At 41.6% G+C, this 19573-nt stretch overlaps 1 protein-coding gene across 1 annotated transcript in view; it reads right to left on the bottom strand.

The window, feature by feature from the left end:
• The window catches only part of cadps2 (calcium dependent secretion activator 2), a 208828-nt gene that overhangs the window by 66903 nt on the left and 122352 nt on the right, over positions 1–19573 (bottom strand). Inside the window, 4 exon segments of the mRNA XM_022764550.1 lie at positions 5361–5497; positions 14676–14897; positions 15037–15145; positions 17277–17343. Of these exon segments, the coding sequence (XP_022620271.1) occupies positions 5361–5497; positions 14676–14897; positions 15037–15145; positions 17277–17343 (535 nt within the window).

Below are 19573 nucleotides of genomic sequence, written 5' to 3'. Positions count from 1 at the left end.
GGGGGGGGGGTTCTCAGGCTTGTTTTGGCACCTGATGCTGTTTTCTGATCCAAAAATTCTGGTGACCCCAATAGTCAGAGAGTTGCCAGTTTGCCACGTGAATTTACATGACATGCACAGTGCTGTTCTACTTTCAAGAGCATGGAGGCAGCTCATTTATTCAGTTAAAATGTGGAAATATAAAAATATTAGTGTTTGTGTGTTTGGAGTCTCAAAAGTCGATGTTGGGGTTCAAACCTCAAACTCTGAATGAGCTGATTTCATGAGAAACTTATCAACTGGTTTTAATTTTGAGAGCGAGCAGGTGGCTGCTCCTAATTGCTCTCACTCTGGTCGGCTGTGATCATTTTCTAAAAGTAGAATTATTGATTACTTCGTGAAAATTAATTAATTTGACAACAATCACAAACCATTCCTCTGGTTCCAGTTTTCTCTCCGATTCTCGGATTCACATTTCAGGTTTGTGTTTTTGTTTACTGTTCGTTAAGACGAATAAAGATGTTTGAAGACGTCAACTTGGGCTTTGGGAAGCTGTGATTATGTAACAATTATTGATTAATCAGAATGACAGTTAATTTAGATTAAGATAAGGATTTAAAATGCTCATTCTTGACTTTTAACTTTGAACATACAGGTGACTGTTAGAAAAAGAGACAATGGTTTTAAAAATAAAAAAATGTAATGTGATTGTCATGTTGTGTAATATATGACATACATATTTAATTCTACATTAGTTTATTGCATCTACTACAAATATATGAAAAAAAGATATATTGTTATAAAAACAAACCTTGAAATCTGTGTTGTCCTCAAAACCCTATCATCGCTCCACTGACTGCTACCTGCTAAAAAATGCTGATGTTTATCCCGTCTAGTCGCAGAGGGACGAGTTATTTAATCACTGCATTAATCACAAGGAGATGCAAAACACAAATATTGGTAAATCTCTCCGAATATTTTTCTGTTCGGCTTTTTTCCTTTGGAGGTCAGCGGTTCATCTCCATGTGAACACTGCAACGCAATCTGGAGCCTCTCTCTTCTTCTTCTTCTTCTTCATCTGCAGATTCCTCTAATTAGCACAAACACAACTCAATCACTGCGAAGCTTCAGATTCGAGCCTGAACCGTGTGCACGCATAGATGTGAGTAATTATATTAGAGTGAATAATGGTAGGGCTCCACAGTTAATTTGACAGCAGGACACTCAGACAGGACTGATGGGAGGATGAGGACACCTGAGTCCTCGCCCTCCGAAAGTGAAGGCGGAGACAAAGACATCTCAAGTTCTCAAGACTGAAGGCGGACAGGAAACCAAAGTGGGTCAGAGTTACATCACAGGAGATTAAAAGAGCGTGGAGAGGTAAATATTGAGTCTTCATATGATGTCCAGTTCAGTGCTCATTCTCCATGATCCCATGACCCTTTTACTTCTGCTTCACCAGCCAGAGGTTTAGGGAAGGGAGGGGGGGGCTCCTGGGACGATGACAGGCTGCTGATGATTTGACTAGTCAGCTGACAGTGAAGTTCAAGATATATACAATATATATGATATTTTAATTAGGGTTAGTTAAAGTTAAAGGGGCATTTTTGGGGGGAAATAAATCATTTAATGGGGTTAAGTAATCGTTGAATGTACGGGGATTCAGCTGGTGCTACACCAACAACAAATGTAACATTCAGCGATGGTTGTTTGAAGCTACATCGATGAAGTTTTTGGTCTCGGGGGGGGGGGGGCAGCAGAAGAAGCTTAAAAACAGCTGATGTATTATCGGTTTATGAAATAGTTGTGGCTATGATGTTAGCAAAGGGATGTGGATGTAAACTATTTTATAACCTTATAATATGGCAGGTGTGTTAAGAGGTTGTCCTTCTGCCTCCAAACTCATGGATCTATTTCTCTGTCTGGACTTCCTGGATTGCATTTCACTGAAACAACATGCTCTCACCAACACAGCCCCTAATGTCTTTTTTTTTAGCAAAAGGCTCTTTTTAGCAGCCCATTAAGCAGAATGCATTATGGGTCTTAATGTTATCTTTTGGTTAATCGAATATCTGTTGTTCTATCTTTTTCTCACTGTAGGCAACAGTAACTACAACGTTCTTGCACAGCAAAGCCTTTCTTTTTTTTTTAAAGTATATTTTTTTGGGCTTTTATGCCTTTAATGGACAGCACAGTGGAGAGTGACAGGAAACGGGGAGGCAGAGAGAGGGGGAATGACATGCAGTGAGGGGCCGTCCGATGCGGGATTCGAACCGGGGCCGACTGCAGCGAGGACTGTAGCCTCTACACATGGGGCGCCTGCTTAAACCACTACGCTACAGGACGCCCCAGCAAAGCCTTTCTGACTTGTGTGTTGGATCAAACTCGAGACTTGCTGGTCCTCAAATGTTCATCAGGTAAAAACTGAATGTCAGTGGATCGACATGTTTGAGTAATTGATGATTTTCTGGTTTGGTCTTAAGTGCTTTTGTGTAAATACTGTACTTATGGCTTTGGATTAAGCTAATTGAAGAACCCATTTCAGCTGGACCTCAACAGTCCAGCAGCAGCTTCACTGAGGAGATCTGACCCCTTCAGTCACCAGTGCTACTACATTGATCCAGTTAGCAAGACTCTGGGCCCAGCTACAAACCAAATTTCTGCCTAATTACTGTTGTTGTTGTTGGGTTCAACTCTTTGTGAATAAAATATGACCCCGTCTACGACATGAATCCAAGCCACTTCTCAACAGATGTCCCCCCACGCCGAAGCACTGGCCTTTTCTCAGAGCGCTTGGTGAAAAGGGGGCTCAGGTTGGAACACAAAGCCCAAGAGTTTTCACAAAAGGCTGAGGAGAGAAAAGCTGGAGGGGCAGTGTGAATGGATCGGTCTAATTGCAGTGCTGGAAGGAGTCCTGGTGAGGCAGGTAGAGAAATGAAAGAACCACAGATGTCACTCTGGTGAACATCTCCGCGATTATAAAAGACAAGAACACAACGCCACACATGTCAGGATGAGCTGACTCCTCAAGATTAGATTGTGTTTGAGTTTTAGACTCCAGAGATGGTCTTCATGCCGTTATAAAGGATGATTTAACCCTGAACAAGGAGCACTTCAAGTTTTTATACATTTTGTCATAGAAATTGATAGAAAAATATGAACTATTTCTATTCATCCTTGATAATATTTGATGGATTCTGAGAGAATATCTAAAGATAGATCAGACAGACTAGAACAGACTAGATTCTAGATGATGATTTTCACGGGACATAAATGAACTAGGATGAATAGATGAACAGAAAACAGAAAAATGGAAGATAATAAGAAAAACAGTACTGTCTTGAGTTTTAAGGTTAATTCATTTTAGTCAGAAATGTAGTGAAATTGGTTGCAAGTGCTGAGAACCACCAGCATCATAATCTATGCGACGGGTGTTACGATATGTCAGTATAGACGTAATATGACCGTTATATTTAAAAAATAAAATACTGTGTTAATGATACGAATATGATAATGTTGTGATGGCAGATGTTAGGTCTTGTGGATCTTTTGTTTATCAGTTAATGTTGGTGCCTTTTCACTGTCCCTTAAGTGTAATTGTCCTATTTGTGTGATTTTGTTTAGTAATGGTCACAGACTCTCTCCACCTCCCTACACTTGTGTCTGAGTCTAGTTCATTTAACAAAACACAACAAACAAAGTTGAAAATTCGACTGATAGCTAGTGATGGGCAGCAAAACCCGGTGTTAGACGGTCTAAATGTTTAAAGGCAGAAGTATCGATCAGCTCCAACGTCATCGGTTCTGCTTTCAGTAATTGTGAAATTAAGAAAATATATTTCCTGATTGTTATTGCGACATAACGGTTCTGTCGCGCATTTCATCTCACAAACTCCGTTTCTGATTCTGACCTCTTTGTAAAAAGTGAGAAAACCTGAGAGAAGTTCAGCGGGTGCTTCAGAATGCTGCTGTGTGGATTTCCCTTTAGACGTCCACATTGATACCAAGAAGATGCTGATTACATGTGAAGAACATGTGATCAGTGTTTTACAGGTCACTAATGAAAACTTCTCTGTCCACACCGAAACACAAAAACAACCCAATGGCTTCTTTCTCCTCCTCTCTGTTGCCATCTTGTGTCAGGGATGGAAGCAGCACAAGGTTTTTTTTGTTTTGTGTGTGTGTGTGTAGTGTGTGTGTGTGTGTGTGTGTTGGTGTGGGGGGGGGGGGGGGTCCAGGCCACATTTCAGATTTTGTAAAAGCAAGTCTCAAGAACGTCTTCTGGGCAAGACCAAGTCGAATCTATATAACCACAGGTCAGTGACCCTGTGTGATGTAAACGCTACTCAAGTCCAGTCCTCATAACGAAACTGAGAGTCTTTCAAGTCTCTTTGAAGAGTTTTTACCATTAAAATGTCGCGGCAGTCGAGCATTTCGTTTTCAAAGCTGTTATTAGGCCAAGTTCTTTGAAGCTGAATATTGGAGGACTTATTGTTCCAGGACTCGAATGTTTGTTTTCAAGTCTAACAAGTCAAGTGGAGGATTGAGATTCAGCCGCTCTAAAGGGAAGTGGACAACAGCGGGACAGACTGTACAGGAAGCTTCAGGCATTACACTAAAAACATAAAGTAAATGTCGGAGGTTCATGGTTCCTGCTTAACTGCACACAACACAAAAACCTTCACCCACCCACTCACTCCCCTCCTCACTTATTTAGGTTTCACCCCCCACCCCCTCCTCCTCCTCCTCCTCCTCCTCCTCCATTGAGACAGCCCAGCAGTTGTCCATGAGGGTCATGTTCCTATTTGGGAAGTATTGATTAGAGCATTTATCCCCTCAATCAGTGTGAGAGAGCCCCCCAGGCTTAAACAGAGAAAGGGAGGGAGAGAGGGAGGGAGGGAAGGGGAGAGAGAGAGAGACAGAGAGAGAGAGAGAGAGAGAGAGAGCTTCAGACTGTCTCCTGAGAAGTTTTAGTGTCTTTCTCATTCTTTTCCATCCACTCTGAGTCGTTTCTACGTACGAGTTCTTCTTTTATTACTGATTGATCTGCTGAGTGCTGATCAATTGTTTTGTCTATAAAATGTCAGGAAATAGTTAAAAAATGACCAAAATGAACAGAATGAAATGTTTGTGTTCTGTCATTTCCCAGGACCTGGGGGTCGACGGCGGCCACTCGGTTTTCCTCTCTCACAAAACTTCAACACGGCGTCGACTGAATGTGACCTCACATTTTTGACACTGAGTCTGAGAGAGTGGAGCGCCGCCTCGACCAACTCAAACTTTATCAACGAAAAACCCAACAACATCAGTTCGACTCGCGGCTGGTTTCTGGGTAGTGGAGTGTGTCAGAGTGTGTCAGATGATCTGTTTGCGTTGACGTACCAGGCAGGAGAAGGAGTCGTTCATGCGGTGCTGCAGAGTGTGTTTCTGTAAGATGGCGAACAGGGCGGCGTGGTCGAAGCGACTCGGCGCTGCAGAGATCAGCTCCTCCACCCCCTGCCGCTGAGACGGATCCAGACCTGGACAGGAAACACAGAGAGGGACGATGCAAATGTTTTTTGTAAAGTATCTGTTTCAAACAGCAGCTTAGTTAAAATCAAGTTGAAGTTAATGAAATATGATCATTGTGCTTCCAGTCTTCAGATGTGTGACGACTTCATTCACCACCACGACCTCAACTCTTTGTGCACTTTGTGCTACGTTTCTTGTATGAAAGCTGCTGTGTAAATAAAGTTTATTATTGTTATTAACTCTCCATTTCAATAACTAATAAATACATGATGGCATTAAGCATGACCCCTGAATACAAAAAAGATTTTTCATCAAAAGAAATAAAATTCAACACTAATTCTTTAGAGAACTTGCATCAGAAAAACTGAAAAAAAAAAAAAATCATCTAAATAGTGCTGAAAATATCTCATTTTAACTTGTTTCACTGTGTAAATTAAATAGAAAAATAGAAACCCGATATGTTACCAAGCTACTTTTATCTGGAAAATCATGGAAAATGAAAAGATTTGACCAAACATTTGATTTTAGAACAGCTGGATGAGATTACAGTATCTAGTGAAATTTAAGTATTTTAAGTGAATTATTTTTTCTGGTAAGAAAGAAAGAAACAACACACACACACACACACACACACACACACACACACACACACAGATAGGACTACATTGGCAGTGTCAGCTCTCAGTGCTGTGGTTAATAGTTCCCACCTCGGTTGGCTACAGCTCCTCTGTGAAGCTGTCAGAGCTCTCAGCTGACACAAACACTCGCCAACATGGACGACGTGAGGAAAAACACTGGAAGTGACTCACACGGTCCAAACAACAAACAACAACACATCACGGATCAACTGCAGCAGGAGGATCAGGCTCGGAGGGTGCGCACTGCTTCATGTTCATCAGGCCGCATGAAGACAGAGAGGGGTATCCGACTCCCTCAGTTATTAAGACTCAAAACCAGGAAGTGCTTCACAGTTTCACAGATTAGTTACAGTATTAGTCGAGCGACGCCAACAGAGCTGCATGTTATGATAGACCGCACTCTGAAGGACACATGAAGACTGACACTTCTGCACTTACACTGACCTTTCATACCTGCTGGACAGTAGCACACCTGATCAACACACTGTACCTTTCAGTACTTTGACTTTCCTGCTCCGAACTCTCTGGTTCCTACTGAAGAGATAAATCTTTAAAATCAACTCATGAATATATACTTTCATTTCTTTTTTTAAAAGACTCCAAAACAACTAGCCAATGTTACTTTACAGGAGTAAATTGTGAATTTATTGGGTTCTATTTTCAGCGGCTGACACAGTGTGACTCACTGATGTGTTCCAATAGTTTTTGGAAACAGCGGCGCTCGATGGCTCAGAGGAAGAAGACACAACAGGCTTTTTTAACAATAAGGAAATGATCACCAGATTCAAACTCTGAGTAAAGATGGAATGACTAGTGATGTATTTTTAGACAGCAGAACAGACACTTTGGAGCTCGTCTCTTCTTGCGGCGCCCGGAGCGGCAGATGATAACGAGGCTTCGGGGTCAGCGGCGGAAGAATCAACAGAAAACTGGAAAAAGAAAAGAAGCAGAAGAGGCGCGGGGCGTCCCAGCCTGAGCAAACCTGGGTTCATTTCCAGTCCTTTCAGGCCTTCCTGTTAATGGCCCCGTCAAATGAAAAGCCTAACACTCTCCACTCTGCCTTTATTGTTGGGAGTACATTTCGGGATGGGAAGTTTCTGAGCGTGACACATGGCCCCACAAAAGACCACGGCTCGCTCGAAAGAATGCCGGCGCTGTTTCCACGCCTGCGACGCCCGCGGCCTCGTGCCCGAGACGAGCATTAGTGATCGCTTTTTTATTAACGCTGCCATTTTGTTTTTGTGTGGATGCATAGAAGCCCGCAAGGACTCTCAGACATTTGTGTTTCATCCGTCCCCCCCCACCCCCCCTCCCTCCTCCCTTTGTCGCTTTTGTCCAAATGAGAAAAAAAAAGACAGCAAAAGTGAAATCTCCACAATCAACTTCCAATCGACGCTCCTCTCCTTTTCTTCCCGTCTTCTTTTCTTCTGACTTTTCTGTGTCTGGCTGCCCTTTGGCTCCCGTGGCCTGCTTTCCCTCTGTCTAATTCCGATGTAGGTCATTTTACATTCGTTACCTCCAAAACACGGGATTGTCCTTAATGTAATTTGGAGAAAAGACAGGGAGTGAAGGAGGCGACTCTAAAGAAAACGAGACAAAGGGATATAGATTAGTGCTGATAATAAGAAGAGGGGGGGAGGAGGGGGGGGGGGGGAGTATTGATTGGGGGACAGACGGCGGAGGAGTGATGTTGATCCGTGTCAAGTCCAACTTTCAGCTATTATCTGCTGGGTGTGTGTGTGTTAAAGAAGGGGGGTGGGGGGTGTGAGTGTGTGAGTGAGTGAATGAGCGTGTGTGACAGAAAATATGGATGGATGTCACTGCTCCTGGCACAGATGGTGTGTGTGTGTGTGTGTGTGTGTGTGTGTGTTTAATCCAGACTGTCTGCAGGTTTCTTCACTCTGTATCTTTTGAACAGTTTCTCATCACTGTGACATTCACATTGACAGATTTCTGTTTTTCAAATTCTCGTTAAACACAAAATAAACAAACTCTGGTTTAGTTCAAACTCAGATCAAAGATCTAATCCTTCAGATTTCAGTCTTGGATGATTTGACGCTCAGTCACTGATGGTGAAAGCAAGTGTGGTTTCGAACAGCAGTATAACTTTGTCAGAAATACAACAGAGAGCGTCTGGAGAATGTTTACAGTGCAGCCAAACAAACCGATGGTTTTACAAGTAGGTTTTGAACATACGGAGGGGTCTTAAAGTCTGAGACCAATTTATAGAGAAGTACTATATAGAGAATTAACTACAGAATGTAAACGATCTGGTAGGTTATTACTGAAAAATGCAGACTATGATTTATATCAAGGTCTGCCCCTTCATGAAAAATCTCTGGGATTATAACCTGGAATCACAGTCCTGCAAAGACACATGTAAGCTCTGTGTTATGGGTGACCACCTCCCTCTCTGCCGTCCATCCCCGCACGTTAAATAACCCGATTGGTTTGATCCAATGTTCTGTCAAGAGGCAAAACGGAGGAAAATAAAAGTTGATGTTCTACTCAAAGCTGAACAACGAGGACTGTAAACTCCCCAGAGAGATTTATCAGTGAGGTGGACATCAACCGCAAACCTGGGATTATTACATCATTACAATTTCTGTTAATTAAAATTATTTCTCCCACTTCACAAGCTTTCAGTCACATCTCATGGTCTACATTAGCAAATAAACACACTAAATGTTTAAAGGGTCAACAAGAACTGAACCGTAGTGGATCAGACTCGGTGAGATCAGATCGGTGAATCCCACATTACATCTATTATTGTATTATTATCTAATATTATAACTATCAGACCTTGTGTGTCCACGTCCTTGAAGTGCAACTCCACAGATTTTACACATTAAAGTCTGTGTGCAGATCTTGGGAAGTACTACTGGCTTTAACACACCAAAACTCCTATCTGTATGCAGATGCATGCTGGGTAATGCAGGTGCCAAGTTTTTAACAAATAGTATAATATCTGCAGGGTTTTTCTTTCAGTATTACACCTGTAGAGTCCAACAGCGTTACACTGTAGACGTGTAATACTAGAACCAGTGTAGAACTGAAAGGTATTAACTACGTATTGTTTGTGTATGTCTAGATTTTTATAGATATTTATAACATGTGTGAGGATGTTTGAGCGCTGAGGTGTGTGTGTGTGTGTGTGTGTGTGTTGAAGGTGGGAGGGTGAGGCTAGTTCTCTGCGCTCGATCTCTCCATATCCATCTCGTCTGAGCTTCATTGGTATCGTCACAGCAACAGTCACATCTATGTGACATCCTGCTCTGAGAGGTGGTGGCGGTCGCTGATGGCAGGTTATTGATGCGGACGAAGAGGAGGAGGAGGAGGAGGATGGAGAGCGTTTCAGTTTCAGGTGCACCGGGCTGAGAGATGTGACTTGATCTGCCTGTCAGAGCATGGCGGTGACGATGTCAGGGCGAGCTGAGACGAAGATGCGGACGGACAAGCCCATCAGCCTCCGTGTGGCTGTGCGGGGCGTCTCGCAGCGGAGAACTCAAACGGACAAACTCAACTCGGGGGAAAAGTTTGAGAGAAGCACATGAACACATCCTCAGCTGTTGTGCTGCGTTTGAGGGCGCCGCTGAATCCTCGGAAGGTTAAGGCGAAAGGACAGTTTGGACGCCGCTCCTCAGGATCATCCTCGCTGTCAAACTGACCACCTGCTTCTTCAAAAACACAACTGACAGGTGTAAACATCCCCGAAAAAACACCTTCAGGATCGGCCTCGACCCCCAACAGGCCCATCTGTTGACAGCGAGGGAGGACTTCACGGTCTCTTTGATAAAAGTGGATTTCAGGTCAAAGGTCGCAACGAAAAGTCCCCACAGCCTTCCATGATTTCCACGTGTTTGGACTTTGTTTGCGGGTCGTTTGAACGCTGGTCCGTTTCATTCTTGTTTACGTGAACTGCTGGCTGCAGCGAACAGGCAGGAGGGTGACAGGAAGTGATAGCTACTCGAGTTTCTTTAGCAAACTCACACTTGTCTGTTTGTCCTTTTGTTTAGAGTTTTCACTTCAGAGCTGAGAATGTCAGGAAAGACCAGCTGCTGAAATCTGACCATGAAACAGCATCAAGACAAAAGCCTGGATTTTATTTATGGAACCAAAAGGTTTTCTTCTTAATAATTTGCATTTTTTTCTCCTTGCTTTGTTGCTTTTCATCTGTTTTTCTTTTCTAACGGAGCGTGGTTAAAGCTATAACATGTGACTTTTCCACATTAAAATGTCTAACAATGATTAGACCTATGGCAGATAGCAGAACAAATCTGCTTCCATCTATTTTCAAACCTAGAGAAATCTGTGATTTTAATCGAGGTAATGCTCTGTTTCATTTGGTCGCCTGTTGATGACGTGATGATGTGGATATGTTGGCGTTGTGGTTGTTGCCAGAAGCGTCAAAACTTTACTTTTATCCAGTTTAAAGTGACATTTTAAAGATACTTTTTACACCTTGGTTGTTTTCAACTATATATTTCAACCAGATGAAGGATTTTATTCGTCCGACGTCGCATCTGAAGTAACCAAACAATCAAAGGTTAGCATCAGTCTCAGCTCCCAAACCGACTCATACTTTAAATGTGAAACTGTTATTCAGGGTTTCTGTTGGGTTTAATGGTGTGTTTGTTGTGGAGAGGAGGAGACCTCTGTGGATAATTCAGCTGCAGGTAAAAAACCTCCTGAACCACCGACACTGAAGGAATCCAAACCGGAAAAAAAGCTCACAGCGATGGCGGTGAAGACAACAACTCCCATGATTCCACGCTACTATTGTTTTCATTGAGAGACCCCTAGGGGCAGAAGTTACATACTGTGTATTTAAATCTAACCACCACATACGATGTCAACTGTCAAAAAAAAAGATTAAAAAAAAATTGTATAAAGTTTTCAAGGGCACAGACAGAGAACCGAACGGACTATGGAGATGAAAGCAGATAAATACACATATATGAAGTCAGTTAAGAATATAGTATATTTTTTTACCGACTTCATATATGTGACCCAAAGTCTCGGAGTCCAGAAACAGACACAAGTCAAACCAATTATCTCGTCTAAACCAAACCTTTTCCTGCACCTCAAACAACAGCAATCATAAACATTATCATTACCCTTCAGCTGTCACTGCACCTACAGCTCACAGCACATGGAAAATGCAATGTCAATATTATAAAACAACACTGACAGAAGAAGGAGAAAACAATTATTAACTCAATTTAGAGACGGAAATAAAAAATGTGGTGTTAGATTGAATTTTATAGTGACATTAAGTACATTTCCCCTCCAGCCCGTGTTCTGTTCAGCATCTTCTGCCTCAGTCTAAAACCCTTTCTAACTTAATTATTCATTTCTCTGCTGTCATGCATTCTGTCTGAATTGGCACATTTCATGAAATCCAGCAGTTTGTGATTAACTTCTAGATAGAGATATTTGTGTTTTTATTTTAAAGATATTCCAGTCCTGCAGATCTCCCAGTACAAACATGTTGCTGCTGTGGATTATTGCCAAACCATGTTTCTTTGTTACAGAAGCACAGATGAAGCAGAGTTTATGATCTACTAGTATTTTACATTTCCTTACTGCCTTTCTTGTACCACAAAAGGCCTGTCTTGTGTTTTTCCATAAATTTCACAAAATATAAACTTTTCATGTCAGTGTTTAAACACACATTACACAGATAATGGTGAAAGAAACTGGGTAGTTGTAGTGTCCAGCTTTTTCTGTTTGAACTTGACATCCTGACGTATGAACACCTCGCTTTTTTTTCCTGCCACACGAAGTTGGAAATTATTTTACATAGTTTATCAAACCAGTTTTTTTTGTATGGTGACAAATAAAATCCTCAGTCCAGCCGAGAGATATCGGAGGATTAAAAAAGTCCATATAGGTCTTTGTCCCTAACCTCTGATAAGACCCAGAGGAGAGCCTCCTGACATGACGCCCATACGGTACCAGACCTTTGTCGTCAGGGTTACAGTAACAAACACACAGTTAAGCTTGTAGAACAGTCATAGTTCATAGTCAAACTGAATGACATTAAAGAATCAGGTTTATTTTCATTAAACCGGTTCAATCAGTGTGAGAACATGTGCTGGACCTCTGGCAGTAAACAGGAGGAAGAGCTGATCCCTGAAAACAGAAGCTGAGAATTTACAGAGCGGGATCCATTCAGCAGAGTAACAACAATAACCATCAGCTGCCTGCTGTGTGTGAGCCTCTGACACGACTTCCACGTGTAAACAGCTTCATTATTTGCTCTCACGCGCCAATCAATAAAATCTGCCGCTGCCTGCTCGCTCTTTGTGCTCCGAGACGCATCCGAAGGCACAAAGCTGAGAACGGTTCTGAGCCGGAGACACACAAAGGAGAAGATGCTGTGTCTCTGCTCTCATTGTCTCACCTGTTCGCTCTCAGTTATTAACATTCAAACAGAGAAGAATGGATCGTTTGTGTCGGAAAACGCTGCTTTTTCCACAAGTCAAGATGGGAGAAGTATGATTTCGTTAATGTTAAATGACCCGTCCATGTGTGTGCGTGTGCATGTGCATGTGCATGTAGCTGCATAAAAGCTCGCCAGTGTGTACACATGCAATCATTAGTGTTATTTAACCTCCGCCTTTCATTTTTTACGAGCAGAGACGAAGATGCAGGTTCACTGACACAATCGTTATTAAAGCGAGAACAACTTTGTGTCAAACCCATTATTACATTCACACACACTCACTCACTCACTCACACACACACACACGCACACACACACGCACACACACACACACACACACACACACACACAGGCACTTAGCACCCAGTTAAGAGCTATTTCAGGGACACCTTCTATTTCCACCTGCAAACAGCATGTCAGCACCTCTCGCCATTAACTCTTCAATCTTTCCCATTTAACACTAACGAGCGGCGGCAAGAACAGGCCGCCGCTGCACCAAATTACACAAATACTGTCATAATCAGCTCTCAGTATGAAGCTCTTCATGTCACAATGCTCGGCCAGGAGGAGGCAGCCAGCCGAGCACACACAAGCGCCGCCACCGCCGCCGCCGCCCTCCTCCCGCAGATAATAAATTAAATGATTTGTAGATAGAGGGGGAAAATAAGAAATGAAGTCTGTGTGTGTTGAAGCAAAGACATGATATTACAGAAGTTAAGAGGACAGAAAGAACAAATCAAAGTAGGGGCAGAATATACAGAAGGAGAAAGACAAGAAAAGGAAGAAATGTGCCAAACAGGAAAATAAAAAAGTTTTCTAAAAGCGCCATTTAGCGACGTTTTTACAAGTGGATCCCAATGCTGTTTGTTGCTGATCAACAGTTACTGGCAAACGCAGCAAAAAGGGCAGCGAAGAAGACAAGAAAATAAACCCAGGGAGTAAAAGGGGCTACGGATGGGAAGACTGGAAGAGAATTAAAGAAAGAGGAATGGAGGAAAGGGTGGAGATTAAAAAAAAAAGAAAGAAGATGTGGGAAAAGAGCAAGAAAGGAGGAAAGGAAAGTGATGAAGGGAAGGGAAAAATTAAATGAGACAAATGAAAGAGGCGTAAAAAGGAAATATAACAGAAAAAAAAAGAGAAAATATGGGAAGAGGAAATGAAGACAGGAAGCTGGAAGAAAGAGGAAGAAAATAAAGATGGAGGGAAAAAGGAGGGATGAATGACAGGAAAAGAGGGAAAGAAAAACAGATACATGGTGTGTTGTATTGAAGAAGAGAGAGTCTCTTATTTTGAGTCTTTGTTTTCTCTTCTTCTCTTGTGTTTTCTCTCTCACAGCAGTGAAACCTACATGCTGTTAACCTGTTTCGATCTGCCTCCAACTGTGTGTGTGTGTGTGTGTGTGTGTGTGTGTGTGTGTGTATGTGTGTGTGTGTGTGTGTGTACCTGCAACCAATCAGTGAACTGCAAACAAATCAAAGCCCCCACATAAGTTCAGTCTTGAGATCCTGCTGCCTGTCTGTCTGTTCCACTTTTCAAACATCATGTTTAATTGGAAAAAAGGAACAAAAAAAAAAATAGAAACAATGTGAAGGAATAAGGAAGGGAAGGCAGAGGAGACGGAAAGAAAGATGAGATGAAAGCAGTGGCAGATTAGGGTAAAGGGCAAAAAAGAGAGAAAAGAAGGAAAGTAGGCAACAACAGAAGAAAAAAGAAGAAGCAAAACGAATACAAAGAAAGAGTTTAAATACAGATCACAGCCACATAAAGCTCCACCTCCTGAGTGGTGCCAACACTATTTAAATTTTGAGACATTTTTTTTTAACCCTGAATATCAAACAAAGATTCAGGATCAGTCAAACGTCTGTTGCCAAATCCAAGTTGGAGGCTGAACACAAGTGGCCACCTCATTTGTAAATCCATGTATAACATTGTAAACGTCAAGAATATAGTCATCAAATGCTGTTGATACAAAGGTCTTTTCAATCTTAAACTTTTCAATGAAAGTTAGTGCAGTTTTAAAAGATACACTTTTATGAATTATAATATCAGGCTAAATAAGCAGATTTCAGATTGCTCAGTACTTTCACTTTACAAACCAACCCAGTGAGGATCAGAACCTACTGATGGGGGACGCTGGTTTCTGAAGTCCTCCTCTGCAGTTTGCGGTTTTGTTCTGCAGCGGGGGGACCGGTTTGTAGGACTGCCCGGTGGCCCGGTATATGGCCTGGACCCACAGCACCCGGTCCTGCTCATCGTCACAGGCGAACATCACCAGGTCGCCCTCCTTCACCGCGTTAAAAAACACCCGGCCGCCCTGCAGACCTGAGGAGGAGGAAGGTCACGTGAATGGCTTTGTACTGAATGCAGCTCGTATATCACTGCGGTGTAGACGATCTGCTTCCTGTTTACATTTGAATTTAGCCGTGGAGACTTGGAAATGTAAAAAGTAAGGTGTGTCTACCTGGCTGAGGGTCGCAGTAGTCCACCGTGTAGCCCTCCAGCTGCATTAGCTCTTGAGGCTCCGCCTTCTTCTCTCTGTAGCTGCACATGGCAAACGTGTACTGACTCACCTGCAGGACAAAGACACTGATCAACCACAAGTCACGGCACACTTCAGAAGCACAAGCCGTCCTAACACACATGGGTACATGTTTGGTTCTCTCATATTTCCAGAGCCCATTCATTTCCCATAGAGCTTTTATGTAGGAAGCATAGTCTCTAGTTGAGTTTCATGATGTGTCCTAAGATATGCTTTAAGTTAACTGTTAATGTCTCAACCCTGAAAATCTTCAGCTGTAAAAATGGTGAACTTGCTCCTGGAGAAGAACCATCAGCAGCTGCTGTGGCCAAAAACACGATAGGAGTGAACCAGAACAGAAAAGTCGTCTGGACAGATACACAACAAACTGAAACTCTTTAAATATATAAACTAAAACTATAAACTATAAAGCTCCGTTAAGTCGAGGGGAGCTGCAGATTCAACTGATAATTCTCTGTAGGTTCATTACGACCAGCAGCTTCTAACGATCGCATATCATAATTAGAATAACCACTTTGCGGTTGTATGCCTATCAAATATTTGTGTTTAATTGGGTTATAATCATGAATTTGTATGAATTATTGAGTTATGGCCAAAAATGTGTTTTGGGGTCACAGTGACCTTTGACCTTTCACCACCAAAATCTTATCAGTTCATCCTTCCCCTCCGTTTGTGTCAAATTTGAAGAAATTTCCTCAAGGTGTTACTTAAGCAACATCACAGGAGAGTGAGGGATGTTGTGCTGAATATCAGCTCAGCTGTGATTGTCCTGACCAATCACAGCTGAGCTGATATTCAACACATCACTCACTCTCCTGTGATGTTGCTTTTATACAACAGTTCTACAAGTGCAATATTAAATAATTATCATTTGTTTATTTCATCATTTATTTGGCTACACCAACACAAATACTTCCGCAACTGGACTGGTACTGGACTGTTGCTAAGCAACACAAACATTCTCCTGACCTGCACAGTGCACACTAGCTTGCTACTTTGTCTACACGTTACCTCAGGTGTGCACTGTATCATGTATCATGGCTTCTTCCCTTCATCTTCTTCTGACCTCATACATCATTCAACTCAAATGTTATTTCTGGAAATATATTCATCTTTGCAAAGTTTGTTACAATCTAAGACAGATAACGATCATTAATGTAACGCTAATTAATGATTAGGCAGAGTGATACATGTAGTTAAAGTCCCAGTGCTGTTATACCCTGTATCAGCATTCATGGAATGCCTCTCGTCCAATCAAATTACTTGGTTGGAACCAACTGTTGTATAATGACATGTCACGTTCAGGAGAATGGGATGGAACGTGTAATGTCTCCGGCCCTGGCTGAAAACTGGCAAAACAAAGCAGACGTTCCACTTCTGTTTAAATAAAGTTGCAACTGGTGAAAATGTTCTTTAATGATCACTAAACAGAATGATTTTTAAACCACAGCGTAGAGTAAAAATGTTGTCAAACATTGAATGAACCATTAACATCATAAACCACAATCAGTACAATATAAACGAGTCTAAATGGAAAGACCTTCTGATGCCTTTAAAGGACTTTCAGTCGGACGGGAAACAAGAAGAGTTGTTTCACAAAGGCGACATTTTCATTTGAACGTCTACCCTTGCTCTGAGTGATCACTAAGTCCTCCAGAAGTACATAACAGCTGAAATTAAAAAGTGTAAAACTTCATTTACTTTGCTTCAGTAGGACTCTTGTGCACAGCCGAGATGTAAAAACCTTTCAGGTAGAGCGGCTGATGTGAGATGATTTTCTTTAACAACCTTAAATTGCTTTTTTTTTTCTCCCTCTTTCGCCTTCCCACTCCAAAATCAATTTCTGAAAGAGATGCTTCAGTGTGAGGACATTCTCTGTGAAGGTTGAGTTTAGGATCTAATGCATTTTAAACACAAAAACTTCTGTTTAATGAGTTATTTCATATTCCCACTGATAATGGATCTGTACAAGTCAAGTCTTTTCTTCTGTGGAATAACAGTTCATTAATGTCACTCTGCTGCTGTGGACTCATTTTAGTTTTACTTTTAACCTGTAGTCTCCCTCCTCCTGCCTGCAGTGGCTCTCTGATATTAAAACACAATGTCAGAATCGATCATGGATCAATAGATGTCACCTGCTCTCAGTTTCACCAGTTTCTTACCTGAACGAGAACAAAATATCTTCTTTTCCAGCGTTTCCACACTCTCTGTCCCACAGCGTAAAGATACCTGAAACACAACATCAGGTTAAAGGAGAAATGTGGTTCAAACAAACTGTTGATGGTGTTGCTGCAAACTTGGTCTGTTATTCTTCCCTAACAAAAAGCACATGAAACCATTTATGGCTTTATGTGAATTTATCTAGGGAGGCAACTATTATGATTGTCATTATCAGACTGATGATTATTTTCTCAATTAACTGTTGAGTCAATAACATGTCAGAAAATAGTAAAAGAAAATGTCCATCCCAGTTTCTCAAAGTCCAAGATGACGTCTCCAAATGTTTTGTCTGACCAAAAAAAGATATTAGGTTTACTTTGATATAAAACAGAGAAAAGCAGGAAAATCTTCAACTTTCAGAGGCTGAAACCGCAATTTATTTATTTGCATAAAAATACTTTAATGATTAATCAATTATCAAAATTGTTGCCAACCAATCAATAAACCAACCAATCGTATCAGCTCTAAATTCAGACGTGAAATGTATTTATTTTCACATTAGCCCACATACATACATGACATGTCCAGGTGTCATGGTGCACCACGTATGACAGAAATGTAAAATCAGTTTCAGTTTATCATCTCAAACCTCAAGGTCTACGCATCAGCTGCTCTGGAGCTTTTGATCATATCATATGATCTTCATCAGCAAATAGAGTTCGCCCATCAGTGCTAAAAATGCTGTTTTCAGGGTCAACTAGAGCAGACGGAGCTTTTAAATCAACATAGACGAGGAGTAACTGATCGAAAGCTCCAGAACAGCTACTAAATGGACCTTGAGCGGAGATTGTTTTGTCAAATGTGAAAAGTGCTTCACATGATAAATTAAATTTTTTATTTTCCGAAAGTAATAAAAGGTTTTTATATTTTTGCCTCAAATCAGTAATTCAATACATGTATTTCTTCATTGGACATTTACTAAATGGACATTTTTCTGACAATTTACACAAATTACAATTAATTCATTGATCGAAAAGCTAAACAACAGATTAATCAATACTGAAAATAACTTGAACACTACTAATCTGAGACACTTAACCTGAGGATACAAATATCAACAATAACGGGGACGTATATCAAAAACAAAAACAACCGAGAGCCGTTGAGAGTCTTCAAGCATCAGATTCTGTTGATATTTTAAGTCTCCAAATATCACAATATATCACAGCACATTATGCCACCACTCCGCCAGCTGTTACCATCATTAAAACCTACATTTCCTCCTTTAATGAGGAAACTAAAAGGAGAGAGGCCATGACACAGACAGCAGCTCATTGAGGAAGTCTTGAGGAAAATGGAAGAATGACCAGCGTGGCCTCTCAATCAATGGCTGCTCTCGGGCCTCCTGAAGCGTGGGATACAGGCAAGTGCAAGTGAGGAAAATCAATCGATGGCGAGACCTCTTTCTTCAGCCCTGCTGCCCGCCCTTAAAGAAAAGGCCTCCAGTCAAGGCTGCGGCGCGTCTGGACGGAGAATCTGGGCCATTCTGCAACGACTCCGGGTTAACATGTGGCACCGCTCGCCGGGCCACTTGTGAAAATTATTTGGCTGTCTGTCCTCTTCCTGCAGGGGTTTCAAACACCCATTCAGCCGCACGACGACATGGCCGGATGGATGGGCTGCAGACGGCAAAGAGTTCACTGCAGGCATTTAACAGCCCTCGCTGCGAAAAAACACCCGTCTTTAACTGGTCATTTAGCTGGATATTCAGACTTTAAGGGTTGTTTTTTTTTTTAAAAAACGTGATGAGATACTGGGTTTATTTTCTTCAGGAAAAACTGTTTCACATCTTTTCGAGAAATTAGTGTGAGCATAATTAAATAAAACAAAAAAGACATCACTGCATCACAATTTCAACAAAAAAAGGTGTAATAATCTGACTACATTAAAGATTTGTTTGTTTTTTTTACCAAATAATGAAGTAAATGATTTATAAAACATACATACATGTTTCATATGTATGTTAAGAAGGAGAACTTTGTAGTGCCGCTGTCTTAACGGTGTCGGCAGCATGCTGTATTTGCAGCAGTTGTTTCCACCTTTAGAGGTAAAACACAGCATCTGATTTCCTCTGAGCTCAGAAACCTGATGAGAAACAGGACGAAGAATAAAAATCTTCCAGAGGAAACAAATCAAGAATTTAATGATCACAACAATGCTTTAATGATCTCCTCAGAGACCCTTCATGTGAACAGAATCTCATGGTGTTCACCTGCTGCTCGCTCTCAACAGTGTCATA

The sequence above is a fragment of the Seriola dumerili genome, unplaced genomic scaffold (assembly GCF_002260705.1).
Source record: "Seriola dumerili isolate Sdu_G_001 unplaced genomic scaffold, Sdu_1.0 BDQW01000550.1, whole genome shotgun sequence".
NCBI lineage: Eukaryota > Metazoa > Chordata > Actinopteri > Carangiformes > Carangidae > Seriola > Seriola dumerili.
The sequence above is the reverse complement of the archived record's forward strand: the minus strand, read 5'-3'. Positions and strand labels throughout refer to the sequence as shown.